Source organism: Leptonychotes weddellii, chromosome X, assembly GCF_054177405.1.
Source record: "Leptonychotes weddellii isolate Sample4059 chromosome X, ASM5417740v2, whole genome shotgun sequence".
Classification (NCBI taxonomy): domain Eukaryota; kingdom Metazoa; phylum Chordata; class Mammalia; order Carnivora; family Phocidae; genus Leptonychotes; species Leptonychotes weddellii.
The window spans coordinates 96,057,606-96,072,306 of NC_138385.1; the positions used below are offsets into that span (position 1 = coordinate 96,057,606).

Consider the following 14,701-nt stretch of genomic DNA (forward strand, 5'->3'; position numbering starts at 1 on the left):
GACACCTGGGTGGCTCAGTCGTTAAGCGTCTGCCTTTAGCTCAGGTCATGATCCTGGGGTCCTGGGATCGAGCCACACATCAGGCTCTCTGATCAGTGGGAAGCCTTCTCCCTCTCCCACTCCCCCTGCTTGTGTTCCCTCTCTCCCTGTGTCTCTGTCAAATAAATAAATAAAGTCTTTAAAAAAAAAAAAAAGAATCCGCCTCTTTTTGGTGTGGCAAAAGCAAATCTGTCATCTTCACTGAAGGCACACGTCCTTCTGCTGCTATTTATTTATACCTCTGTTATTGCTCTTAGACTACTGACTATAACGGAAAGGTCTGTACTCTAGAATCACATGGCATTCCCGGCTCTACCACTTACTAGCTGAATGAGGTTTGGCAATTTATTTAAGTTCTCTAAGCCTCAATTTCATAATCTGTATAATAGCGATTAAAAAAAAAAAAAGATTTACCTCTAGGAGCACCTGGGTGGCACCATCGGTTAAGTGTCTGACTCTTGGTTTCGGCTCAGGTCGTGTCTCAGGGTAGTGAGATCCAGCCCCGCATTGGGCTCCACACTCAGCACAGAGTCTGCTGGAGATTCTCTCTCTCCCTCTCCCTCTGCTCCTCCTGCTTGTGCTCTCTCTCTGAAATAAATAAATAAATCTTTTTTTTTTTTTTAAATTTGCCTCTAGGTTTGTTGTAATGCTTAAATGAGATATTATAATGCAAAGCGCCTTGAGCAGTTACTTAGAATTATTTTTTCCTGTTCTATAATAACACTAATTTAACAACTGTGGAATAAGGGAAAGTCATGAAAACTTTTTTTTAAAAGCTTGGTTACTGCACCTGGACCTGGAAGACTTGTTTTTCTGGGTGAAGAAATATTTTCCCTGGGTGAAGGTTTCATAATCACAGTCAAGCTGGCCCATGAGCGCTACCATTTCAAGTGGCTCTGCTCTTTTATCTCTGATATACCTGCACCCTGGGAATGAGGACACTGATCCAGCTCCTGAGACTCTACAGGATAATCACCGAAGTCTCTTTGAATTCTGTGTTGCCATGATCCCATGGTTTTGGATACCCAGAGCGTAACATGGACACTCTTTGAATTTCACACCATGCAGAGTCATTTTTACTTCCCTGGGACCTCGACTGAGTTTAGAACAGGTAAGTGAGAGGGAAGGAGGCACACAGTGAAGTCGGCCATAGAACCAGTGTTCAACATGGTCATCTGAGAAGTAGAAAGTGAGCCTTTTTAAGTTTACCCAAGCCAGATCAGGTGAGTTAACCTGTGGAGTGGAGTGGAGGGTAGCCTTATACTTTTAAAAAATGGCAAGGGAAATTAAAATTTATCAGAAAAAAAATGAATTCCATCAAGACAAGGGCAAAGCCGTTTATTTAGGAGGGGAAAATATTATCCAAGTAGAGAGAGACTTTCTGTGAATATGAGCTTGAAATAAAAAGAAAGGAGAGATAACTGACTTTCAATGAAATCCTGTCTGGAAAACACGTAAGTACCACTAATACCCCCATGATCCCTAAATCTAGGCTTCTTTGGTCCCTATAAAATTATAACACCTTCAGTGTATCTTTAACAGCTTTTTAGGAACATATTAACTAAATGTGCAAGTTCTGATCTGGCCATAAAATACTAGGAGAGCTATGATTCTCTAGGATTAATGAATAACATTTGTTTATTTGATTTACTTTAAAAAATCATTCTAAAATCTGTTTATATATCTGTCCTCTCCAGGATGAACTTTATGGTGGTTCAGCAGACTGTTTACTGTTTCTTCTTCTACTACTTCTTCTTCTTCATCTTTTTTTTTTTTTTTCATCTTTCCTGCTCAGTGCCCAACCCAAGTTCAAAGGCTGATGAGAGAGGAAAAACTCATGAAGAGGTTTTACTCTAGGGAAAGTTGTTCAGTGGATGGGATCTTGGTGCATAGGGAAAGATGTTAGGCTCTTCCTGGCTCCTTCTCAGCCTTGCTGCTCTAACTGCTGCTCAATCCACCACTGAGAATCTGGTCAAGACATTTTTGGAGACGTTTAACTATGAAGCTGAAGAGCTGTCTTATCAAAGTTCACTTGCTTCTTGGAATGCTAACACCAATATTACCGACGAGAATATCCAAAAGATGGTGAGTTTTCACGGCTACCTAGGGGTATTTGTTGCTTCTTAAGGGTTAGATTACTGCCTGTACAACTGAAAAGGGAAATCAAAGAAATGCTCCGAGTTGTGAGATTGGATGTTTGCTTCAGTATTTCTGATTCTGGAGTCCCAGATGACTAAACTTAATTGACCTTGGGGCTCATTTGGAAGCTGTTACAAAATAATTCACTGGTCTCAGTCCAGATTCTTAGAAACCAGTGAACATGCTTTGTAAAGTTGCCACCATAATTCTCATCATAATCAGGGTTTCAAAGCATTTCACGGAAATGCCATAAGTTATTGAGTTAATAATTTTCCCAAGCCTACAATGTCAACAGGAATATCTAAAGACTCTCTGAAATGATACATTAACTGGAAAATGCAATTGGAGGCTTAGTGAAAAAGCTAGCTAGTAATTAAAGTAACCATGGGTCTGGAGACTGGATTTGGGTGTTCCTTCCTTCATTGTCATGGAGCTCTAAGGGACTTCCAAAGGTCACAGAATCCATCCAGAGCCCTCGCAGAAAAACCACAACGAAGCCAGTTTTGACAAATCTCAGAATGCTCTGGGAAAGCCAGATGCTTTGACGAGGGCAAGGATTTAGGAATTTCTTCTCTCACCGATCCCAAAGCTGTGTCCTTACACATTTGTGCTGGAAATTGAGCAACATTACTTAAGAAAAGATTTTGTGACACTTGTATAGCAATACATTCCTTCAAAAATGTAGTTCAGATATTTTTTCAAATGTTGAGTAGGTTGCGTGTTTAAATTACTGCCACTCATGGGACAGATCCAACCTGAGACCTACCACCTCATTTGAAATACCCCAAGAGAAGGTTTTCCATTTTTCTGATGCTCAAGGAAATCCTGGAGATTTTGACAGCCCGGTGTGGTCATAGGAGGTCATTTGTTTCTTGTCTCCTATTTTTTGGTCTTACCTTTCCTGATCTCTTTATTGTTGGTTTTTCCTCACTTTTTATTTGATCTCTGTTGGAGGTACCTAGAGTGTACCATGCATTTGTTTCCATTCTCAGCTGAATGGTCCCGTAGGTGCTGGTGAAGGTGTACCAGCTTCATGCCTCAGGACTCTGGAGCCAGACTGCCGAGGTCCGGATCCTGGCTCCAGCACTTTCCAGCTGGGTGAGCTTCAGCTGGTCAGTTAACCTCTCTGCACCTTCATTATCTCACCTGTGTAAAAGAGCATCCCGCTCCTGTCTGCCTTGGAGGGTGGCTGTGAAGCCCGAATTCATACCCAAAGCCCACAGAACGGTGCTCGATGCTTGTGAGCATGGGAGAACAGCACCGTCTTACTGCTCTGAGTGTGGGAGGGAGTTACAACTGCTGAAGAGACATGTAACAGTTCTGCTGAGTGCCCTTTGCTGAGAAGGCATGTTATCGAGCGAGACGGAGTGATGGTTGTTGATAGCATCTCTGGATCATTAGGTGTTATTACTTTTGGATTGCAGTGGTTGATGAGAGCCAAGGCCAGAGAGGAAAGGGCATAAATCACAAAGTGTGGCCAAGCTGCAGAAAGCATGGACCCTTTGAAGGAAAGTGAAAATATTAGAATGCAAAAAGGAAGCAGGGGGCCGCTGGCTACGTGCAGGGAGGGTAGTCCGGTGGTCAGGAGCCGCTGCTACTGCTTGGCGTAAGGGCAGGCAGCTGGGTAAAAGAGCATGAAGCTAATTTTGGCTAACTCCTTTGGTTTGGAGCAGTTTCGTGGGGTTTCAGACCTAGTTATAGGACCTGGGGGATAAGGTGAGGTTTTTTTCTTTGCTTTTACTATAGAGAGCTTTTAACGACCGCTTTACTGAGACATAATTTATGCACCATGAACTTCTCCAATTTAAAGTATACGATTCAATGCTTTTTAGTATATTTGCAGAATTGTACAGCCTACACCACCATCTAATTTTAGAACATCTTCATCTCCAGAAAGAAACCACATGCCTGTCAGTTATCACTCTTCCTCCCAGCTCTTAGCCCTAAGCAACCACTAGTCTACTTTCTGTCTCCATAGGTTTGCCTACTTTGAACATTTCATATAAATGCAATCATACAGTACATGGTCTCTTGTGATTGGCTTCTTTCACTTTGCACATTGTAGCATGTAGCATTACTTCATTCCGTTTTGTTGCCAAATAGTATTCCGTCGTATGATTTTTCTTTATTTTTTATCATAAAAATTTTCAAACATGTATAAAAGAAGAGAGATGAGTATATTGAATTTCCTCATATCCATCGCCCAGTTTACAAATTATTAACACTTTGGCCAATCTTGTTTTAGTTTTCTACTCAACCCCACACTTACTGGAATATTTTGAAGGAAATCCAAAATATGATGTACTTTTATGTGTGTATTGCACCTTCTCGCTCTCAAAGTACTTTTAAAACAACCTTAATAACAGTACCATGCCAAAAACTTAACAATAACTTCTTCGTGTCGTCAAATATCTAGTCAGCATTCAAATGCACCCTATTTCTTTTTCAATTTCAGCTGTTTTGTTTGAATCAAGATCTAACTAGGTCCTCTCCTTCCAATTGTTTTGAATGATGTACTTTAGCTCTCTTTTAATCTACAGAGTCCCTCCCTCACTTTTTTGTTTTTGAAATTTATTTGCCAAAGAATTAAATTTTGGGTCCTGTAGAAACTCCCACTTTTTGGACTTGCTGATTGTGCCCCCTAAATATTGCTTAACATGCTCTTTTGTCCCCTGCATTTCCTGTAAATGTATAGATCTAGGGAAGAGGGCAGAGCACTTTTTCTGTAAAAGGCCAGACGGTGAATATTTCGGGCTTTGTGGGCTCTATGGCCTCTGTTCAACTCTGCCGTTGTAGGGCGAAGGCAGCCATAGACAATACATAAATGAGTTTGACTATGTTGTAATAAAACTTTATTTACAAAATCAGATGGTGGACAGAGCCCTGATCTAGAGATTTTATCAAACCCAGGTTTCACCCCTGAGTTATTTTATAGGTGTGGAAATAAATTGAATAAATAATAAACAGATACCTTCAAAGTACCTATATGCAGTATAATTTAAAAATGTTCTAAGACTGGGCCCTTTTGGGGATTGTGAGTTGTTTCCAGAGGAGACTGAGAACGAAATCATTCTTGTAATTTGGTATCAAAGTTTTACCAGAAATTTTGCTTGACAGTAAATCATCCTGGATTGGGTGAAGAAAGACAGGGATTTAGAGATAAGTGGTGGGTTGCATAGACGAGTCTGTGCCATAGACCAAACTCTTCTTTCCATAGCTCACTACTTCCCACTCGTGTGTTACAGAGAAGAACAGAATGTGTTGAATACCATCTATAGTCAATGGTTAGGAGCGTTAGCTTTGGAGGTAAACATATCTGGGTTGGCACTCTGGTTCTTTCAAATTACTAGCTGTGTGACCTAGGAAAGGCTACTTACCCTCTCTGTGCCTCAGTTCCCTCATTTGTGAAGTGGAGACAATCACAGCTACCTCACAAGATTGTGAAGATTAATTGAGAAGTAGTTCCTGAGGGCTTGTATGTGCTCAATAAAGAGAGAAATCATTTTCCATTTTTACTGCCACTATTTTCATCTCTTGTCTGATCCATTGTTGTCATGACCACACACCATTCCCATCATGTCATGTACCTGCTTGGAGCCCCTAAGTGATTCCCTAGAATTCAAAGAATAATAGTCAGATTCCTTGGCCTGGAAAGTGCAGTCCTGCCTGAAGCCCTGCCTTTGGGATTGGTACTAATTATCTATTGTGTTAAAAACTACCACAAGCTGGGACACCTGGGTGGCTCAGTTGGTTAGGCGTCTGCCTTCGGCTCAGGTCATGATCCCGGGGTCCTGGGATCGAGTCCCGCATCGGGCTCTCTGCTCCGCAGGGAGCCTGCTTCTCCCTCTGCCTCTGTCTCTCATGAATAAATAAATAAAATCTTAATAAAAAAAAAAACTACCACAAGCTTAACAGCTTAAAATAACACACATTTATTATCCCACAGCTTCGGTGGGTCAGGAGTCCAGGCACAGCTTAGCTGCATCTTCCATTTCTGAGTCTTCTAAAGTTGCAATCAAGGTCCTGGCTAGCACTGTGGTCTCAGCTGAGGCTTGACTGGGGATGAATCCACTTCCAAGCTAATGTGGTTAGTGGTAAGCATCCAGATCCTTGTGTGCTGCTGGACTGAGGTCCTTAGTTTCTTGCAGGATATCAACCAGAGGCCATCCTCAATTCCTCAACACGTGGCCCTTTCCAAAGGGTCATTCACAACATGGCATCTTGCTGCATCAAAGTCAGCAAGGGAGACAAAGTTTAAGCAAGATAAAAATAAGATTCTTTTATAACATAAATATGTACATCCTGTCACTGTTGGTATATGCCACTGGCTAGAAGTGAATCATGGCTCCTGCTCACACTCAAGGGGGAGGAGATCATACAAATGTGTACCACCCGGAGGTAAGGATCATGGGATCCATCTTAGAGTTTATCTACCACAGGATCCAGGATCCAGATGCTGTCAGTTGATTGCCATAACCACTTTTTCTCTCAGCCCCTTTATGCAGATATGAATAATGGAGACAGAATGATTTTCTATCTCATGGGAGTAGGAAGATCAAATGAAGTAAATTATTCTACAAAGTACTCTACATCCATCCAACTCCTACCTACTTTAGGGTCTTCTCCATGAGGGCTTGGCCAAATCTAGTTGCCTGCATGAGTCTTTCTTTTCCTATAGCAGAAACTGACCACTCAAAGTTTATACATTATCATATGCTCTTATATTTCATTAATGAAACATTCATGATGCATACCTTATCTGTCTGATAAAACTGTAAGCAACTTAAGGACAAAGAACTTTTTTCTATAAATTATAAAATAGCTAACTTTTTTGAATGTTTAGGATGTATCAGATACTGTGATAAACATTTTATTGTTTGTTAATTCTTCTCATCCTTACAACAACCCTTTGAGGTAAGTCCTATTATTACTCTCATTTTACAGATAAGGTAACTGACTCAGAGAAGGTAAGTAATTTGTCTAAAGTCACACAGCTAGTCAGAGGTGTCTGACTACAAGAATGGAGTTCTTTTTTGTTTTTAAGATTTTATTTATTTGTCAGAGAGAGTGCACAAGCAGGGGGAGTGGCAGGCAGAGGGAGAGGAAGATGCAGGCTCCCCGCTGAGCAAGGAGCCCCATGTGGGACTCTATCCCAGGACCCTGGGATCATGACTTGAGCCGAAGGCAGACACTTAACTGACTGAGCCACCCAGGCGTCCCAAGAATGGAGTTCTTACTTGTCTCATATGCTACCTCTTTTATATAGTCTAGAGAAGTACAGTGTACAAAGTAATAGCTCATTTTCATCTTTGATAAATGGAAATGAGTTTGTACATTGAGAAAAGACTGTACTAGAGGAGTCTGGAGATCCACTTGCCTATACTGATGTTCAAGATGGGGGGCAAGTGAGTTCTGGCATCATCCCCTGTTTGTTGGTTTCTTTTGCTGTTAGAAAATCACCATGGCTACCAAGTGGCCATATCCTGGGCAACCTTCTTTGGGGAACATAATTTAAGATCAGAATCTCTGGTAAGTCGTGGCACTATGGAGCTCACTGCAAACTGTTTCTCATTTCTTATGGTTCCAATTGTCATGAGGGGCTGTATTCCCATTAAGTTTGCTCTGAGCTTTACTGGGCCCTCCCTTTAGAGCATTCATCCTCAAATCCTTGATTAACTCACCCACGTCATAGTGCTAAGGCCATAAATTCCAGGGCCCCACAATGTGAATTATCTGTGAGAATTCATTTCCAGTTCAGGGGATAGGACCCTTGGGAAAACTAGGCACTGGGCCAGAAAGAGAGAGTGACCAAGAATGGCCTGGTCACTCATAACCTAAGCCTTGACCTTCAGCAAAGTAGAGAACTAAACCACTCAGGAAATATTAGATATTCCATCAGATGTTTTTTGGACGGTATCTTCTGTTCTATCTGTTCAAGCAGTGCCATTCTGACTTCAACTTTATTTTTTGTCATTTCAGAATGATGCTGGGACCAAATGGTCTACCTTTTATGAAGAACAGTCCAAGCAAGCCAAAACTTACCCACTAGAAGAAATTCAGGATTCTACACTCAAGCGTCAATTGCAGACCCTTCAGCACAGTGGGTCATCAGTGCTCTCAGCAGACAAGAGCCAACGAGTATGTGAACATTCTAGCACTGACCCCAAGAGCTGAAATATTTGGGAAACATTAAACATTAATATCCCCATGGCTGCTTCCTTTATCCGCAAAGATGATAGTGATGCTGACATTAGAAAGAGCTCTGTGCCTAGGTAGGGTGACCACAGAATTTGTCATCCAAACTGGAATCCTTTTGCAAGTGAAAGAAGTCACTGGTAATAATTATGTTAGGACACAGAGTTAAACTGGTGTTGTCTGGGCACTGTGTTATATACGCATACCATATACAGAAGTCACCTTCCTGAGGACCAGGCAGCCTGAAGAATATGCTTAGTCTATGTCAGTCGTGATCAACCAGGGGTGATTTTGCCCCCCAGGGACATTTGATGATATCTGGAGACATTTTTGGTTGTCATAACTGGGGGAGGGGGGCAGCTATTAGCATCTAGTGGGTAGAGGCCAGGGATGGTGCTAAGCATTCTACAATGCACAAGACAGCCCCCAATGGCAAAAAATTATGTGGTGCAAAATGTTAATAGTGCCAAGCTTGAGCAGTCCCGTATGTGGTCCAATTCTTTCCCCCTTTCATTTTTGACTCTTCTCTGCAATGTCTTTAACAAGTGGCTAAGAACCTCAGCTCAGACTGCTTTAGAGGTGGGTGATTCATCTCTTTCCAAGACATCCATTCCATAGGTGGGCCCCCCTAATTGATGGAGATACTCCCTCCATTGAGCATTAAGTGCTTTACCTCCACTTTGTTCCGCCTCCTGGTCCAAATTGCTCTTTCCTACAATAGTTTTTAAATAAATGAAGGCAGCTATATATTTTTTAAACTAGTTGAGTCCTTTTATTTTAATCTAGGCTAACTATCCTTCACTCTGTTAATTTTCCTCTATACAGTGGTTTCAAGTTTCCTAACCAGTCCTGGCTGCTGTCTTCATTATGTCAGTAACCTTAAACTAAACACCGCACTCTGAGTTGGTTCCGGTCTGCATGAAGGTGCGCAGGAATATGACAGTCTGCTTCCTGTGCCCTACATCTATTAAGACAGTCTAGGACTATATTAGGTTTTTGTTTGTGTGGGTTGGGTTTTTTGACAGTCAAATTCCATGTTGGCTCATATCAACATCACTGTCAATGAAGTCTCCAAATCTCTTCCATCAATGTTGCTCTAAAATGATAGCTTTCAGGGGCCCCTGGGTGGCTCAGTCGTTAAGCGTCTGCCTTCAGCTCAGGTCATGATCTCGGGGTCCTGGGATCGAGCCCCGCATCAGGATCCCTGCTCCACGGGAAGCCTGCTTCTCCCTCTCCCACTCCCCCTGCTTGTGTTTCCTCTCTCGCTGTGTCTCTCTCTGTCAAATAAATAAATCTTAAAAAAAAAAAAATGATAGCTTTCAAAATTCTATTCTTAACTAGGTTGTTTGTTCAAATTTAGGAAAGCCTGTATTCGCCCTGTTAAAATAACATCTCTCATCCCATCTCTCTAGCCTGGGAGCCAGCAAATGTTTTTCTGTAAAAGAAAAGATAGTAAATATCTTGGGTTTGGTGGACCATATAGTTTCTGTCACGATGAGTTAACTCTGCTGTTGCAGCAGGAAATCAGCATAGCTAATACATAAACAAATGAGTGTGGCTGTGTTCTGATAAAACTTTACAAAAACAGGCAGCAGACGGTATTTGGTCTGCAGATCATAGTTTACAGACCCCTGATCTAACCTATTAAAACATTTTTATCTAAAATATTTGACTATTTAACATCAAAGTCTTCTTTCTCAGTTGCTTGTCCTCTGGAACTCTGTTGTAATCCCCATCTATAAAAAGAAAAAATTAATGATAAGGACAAAGATAAAACCATATGGCATATATCTTCCTACAAGTTGATATTTATTATTCCACATTCTTTGGATCCAATTATCCAACTCCTTGTTAATCCACTTTATCTTATCCATTCCATGCTTCCCCATGTTTTTCACAAAGACACCATGTGAAACCTTGCCCATTGATCTTTTAGAGTCTAGACAGCTAGATGGAACCTGGACGCTGTATTTTTATAAGATCCCAGGTAATTCTAATGTGCAGCTAAAGTTGAAAACCGCTGAAATGCCTGTAAAAGCTTGGAGTGTTTGGGAAGAGAGGAGACTCAAGGATGCATGAGTTCAATGGAGAGGAAGGAGGAGAGATTGAAAAAGCAGGTAGACAAAGAGACCATGAGGAGTTTTGTGCCATGGTAAGGAATTTGGATTGATTCATTTGGACTATGGGATCTTGTTGAAGTGTTAAGCATGGGCTCTATTTCATGTTCTAGGATAATGACTCTTGTAGCAGAATGAAAGAATAATGGAAGAGGGAATAGGAGAAGGGAAACAGAGTCTTTCATCCAGTGCTTCTTAAATCAAATGTGGAAGAGAACCAGTTCCTCCCCTTCCCTTCCCTTCCTTTCCCTTCCCTTCCCTAGCCTACCCTTCCCTTCCCCCTCCCTCCCTCCTTTTCTCCCTCTCTTATTCCCTTTCTTCTTTTATTACCAATCCATTGCAGATCAATACTTGGTTTACTTCATTGCTCTCATGCCTAGATGTCGTGGGAATATCAAATGATTTTAAAAGTTTATAAACATTTATTCTCTTTAAAAAAAAACATTTATTCTCTTGATTCCTGTACTTATCACAGAATAGAAACAAACCATTTACTGTCTTGCACTGGTCCCCAGACCATACTTTGAGTAGCACTGCTTAACTCTACTACCTTTACTCTCCTTTACCTACAGGGTAAAGTTTAAACTTTTTAGTGTGGCACAGATGGCCCCTCACGACCTGGCTCCTGCTGACCTCTCCATCCTTACATCTCCCACTTCCCTCAGTCAGCATCACTATGCCAGTTTCCTTCAACGTGTCATCATTTCTGGAAAATGCCTGCTCTTTCCCAACCTCCATCCACCTTTTAGCTCCTGCCTTCTGTCTCCTTTTTCTACTTGGCTAATTTGTACCTCTCTTCCAAGACACAGCGCTAATGCCCCCTCCTCTCTGAAGCCATCCCCGAATCTCCAAGTTCTTCATTTATCCACTCCCCGCCAGACTGCCACATCACTTTTTCATGACAGTTATACCACTTGTCACTTGGTTATGTAATTATGATTTCATGGCCCCACTGTCCCATGACTTGAGGACCAGTGACTTGTTCATGTCAGAGTTATCGGAGTGTAGGACATAGTAGATGTTCAGTAAATGTGTACTCAGAGAATGCTGGACAAGACAACAAATGCCCGTCTCCGTGCATGTGTACCTGAGCAACGTCCCCAGAATTTTGGTAGATCTGTTTATTTCAGTCACTCCACATATATTTATTATGTGTATCTATCTAAGGTTCTGTGTTAGTTAATACGGGGGAATTTAACAGAGATATTCCTACCCTACATAAAGGAGGATACTTGGCAAAGATGGGAACTGCTGTATTTTGAGGGCATAAAAAAATCACATGGTCAAAAGGACATCTTTACCTTAGCATTCCATACAGCACATTTCCCAGTTTAAACATTGTTTGTTATGTTTAATTTGCAGTTGAACACAATCCTAAATGCAATGGGCACTATCTACAGTACAGGAAAAGCTTGTAACCCAAATAATCCACAGGAGTGCTTATTACTTGAGCCAGGTAGGTTATTAATTTTGAGAAATGATTGTGAAATTTAATTTAAGTTTTAAGGATTTTATTTATTTGTTTGTTTATTTGAGGGAAAGAGAGAGAGAGAGCATGTGCCTGTGCGTGGGGTTTTGGGGCAGCATTCCAAGGAATTTAATTAAGTTAGTAGCTAAATGATTTCAATGGTTTATTTTCTCTGCAGAAATATTTTGAAACTATACAAGGATGAAGAAATTGATAAATCGTGAGATTTCATTTAATAACCTTATGACCTTGATGTCTGCCAGTCTTACTTTTAATTATGTAAAGCTCATATAATTGTTTGCAAATAAAAATATTAGAAATGTATGTTGATTTCCTATTGGGTGCTTTGCAATGACAGGTTTGGATGACATAATGGCAAACAGCAGAGACTACAATGAGAGGCTCTGGGCCTGGGAAGGCTGGAGGTCTGAGGTTGGCAAGCAGCTGAGGCCATTATATGAAGAGTATGTGGCCCTGAAAAATGAGATGGCAAGAGCCAACAGTAAGTTTGCCGGTCTAAAGAGGTCCTGAAGCCTTCTATGGGGCTGTGGGCTATTTCTCATGAATTACCAAGGCTGCCCTTTGATAGAAGAAGTATCCCTAAATTAATGATCATCTGCTGAACAAATTCAGGTTATGTGTCTCAAAGAAGAAACTACTAGGGAATAGGGAATGGTGCACTGACATTCTACAGTTTAGAGAGCTCAGAAATGAGACTGAACTACAGGGCGTCAAACAAATCAGTTGTCTGGGGATGTATCAGGAACCTGAGGTAGCCTGGAGATTGAGTAGGGATTCTGGTTCTTAGACAGGATGGGAGACAGAGACACTGTCTCTCACCTAAACTCCTATCTGGCCACAGTTTATTCTCAAAGGCCATTTGTGTCTTTAACTCAAGATGGTGTCCCAGAAAGAAAATAAAATCAGATTAATTTAGGCTGGAAATCCATTCTGTTCTGCAGTTGTAATTATAACTCAGATCGTGTGGTCATAAAATTCTTAACATGGGGCAGAATTTCCATATCTCCTAACTTATTCTCCTGCCTGAATAATGAGCTGAAGCTATGGCATTATGAGTAACGTTATGCTTTGGTGATTCACTGCCCCCTGGGGTTGAGGAAGGAAGAAATTTTTTTTTTTTCATCTGTTGTTTCTAAATGTCTTTCACTGCCACTTAAACTGATATTCTCAAGCCACAGGCAAACTGGAGACAGTAGCTCATCACCATATCCTTCCATCCAAAGAGTTCGTTCTCTCTTCCTTCTGATCATCCATTGCCAGTGTGCATGTAAAAGTAAACATTATCAGAACAGATTTGCAAACGTTATCAGCTAACATCCTAATGCAAGCTTGTGTTTGCTGATGCACAGATACTGCATGAAGCGCAGAGAGATGTTCTGTGACGACATGGAATTTGCAAACAAACACAGGCCCCCTGTGGCAAGGTCTAAGATGAGTTAGATGTGAAAATATAAGGCCCTGAACAAAAGGAGAATTTAAAAACTCAAATCCAATCACATGGTAGAAAGCCAAAGCTACAAACTGAAGTCTGGAGAAGGTAGAGACTGAGGGTTAGGGGACTCGCAGTGTGCCTTTGCCCCTTACCAGTGGGGTAACCCTGGACAAATGATTTCACTGTCTAAGAACAGCCTGCTAATCTGCATGGTGGGGACTTTGATAATGTCAATCTTGTAGAGTTTTTGTGCTTATTAGATGAGATAATGCGTTAAAATTTCTGGCAGAGAGCAAGTGCTTGACAGACACTAGCTAGCATTATTATTCGTTTCATCCCTTTGAGGGATACTGCCCTATCACTTAGAAGGGCAGTAAAAATGTGACAGATCTTTGGATTTTTTAACCTCCCAGCAAGGTTATTCGATGTATACAGCGCCTCATCTCTTTCTTTCCCTTACGTTCTCTTACTTCTCCTTTTTAAAAACAGATTATGAGGACTATGGGGATTATTGGAGAGGAGATTATGAAGAGGAGTGGACAAATGGCTATAACTATAGCCGCGACCAGTTGATTAAAGATGTGGAACAGACCTTCACCCAGGTAACCAGGGGACTGATGTAGGGCAGTGCATGGGAGGAAGGGGCAATGACCAAAAGCATTCTGGCTTGTTCTTACCACACTCGTCAGCTATTCCCAGGCCTCAGAGTTATGGACTATTAGAGCTTGAAAAGATTTTAAAGAATAATAGGGCAACCGCTATGGATGATCAGAACTGCTCTGCTTTCCTCCCCTTTCCAGCCACTGAACTCACCAGCAATTACCAAGAGCAAGATTATAAGAAGGAAAGATTACAGGGAGGAATGGTCTTTTAGATTATAAGAAGGAATAGTTTTTGTGAACTACCCGGGACCCACACTGTCTTACTTTGTTAGCAGAGCTGTAGGTTTTGCTTCCTTCCTCAGGACAACTGATACTGTTGTTTCCTTACCTTAGACTAAGGAAGTCTTTATAAGGAAAGGAGAGTATCCCATGGACACTTCTCAGTGTCTCCCTGTTTCTTCATTTTGATTCCCACATCTCCCGCTTATCCCTGTGCCTTCAAACTTCTTCTTTTTTTTTTTTTTTTAAGATTTTATTTATTTATTTGACAGAGAGAGACACAGCGAGAGAAGGAACACAAGCAGGGGGAGTGGGAAAGAGAGAAGCAGGCTTCCCGCCGAGCAGGGAGCCCGATGTGGGGCTTGATCCCAGGACCCTGAGATCATGACCTGAGCTGAAGGCAGTCGCT

The 14,701-nt window shown here is 41.4% G+C and overlaps 1 protein-coding gene across 2 annotated transcripts in view; it reads left to right on the forward strand.

Moving 5' to 3' along the window:
• The first annotated feature begins 945 nt into the window (after positions 1-945).
• Positions 946-14,701, forward strand: part of ACE2 (angiotensin converting enzyme 2) — a 40,333-nt gene continuing 26,577 nt past the window's right edge. Inside the window, exons 1-6 of one of the 2 annotated variants that reach the window (XM_081809131.1) lie at positions 946-1,150; positions 1,737-2,124; positions 8,158-8,316; positions 11,853-11,946; positions 12,317-12,460; positions 13,901-14,013. In XM_081809131.1, coding sequence (XP_081665257.1) covers positions 1,939-2,124; positions 8,158-8,316; positions 11,853-11,946; positions 12,317-12,460; positions 13,901-14,013 — 696 coding nt within the window. In that variant the 5' untranslated portion in view covers positions 946-1,150; positions 1,737-1,938. The remainder of the gene's footprint in view (positions 1,151-1,736; positions 2,125-8,157; positions 8,317-11,852; positions 11,947-12,316; positions 12,461-13,900; positions 14,014-14,701) is intronic. The other variant, XM_081809129.1, reaches the window with a different exon arrangement.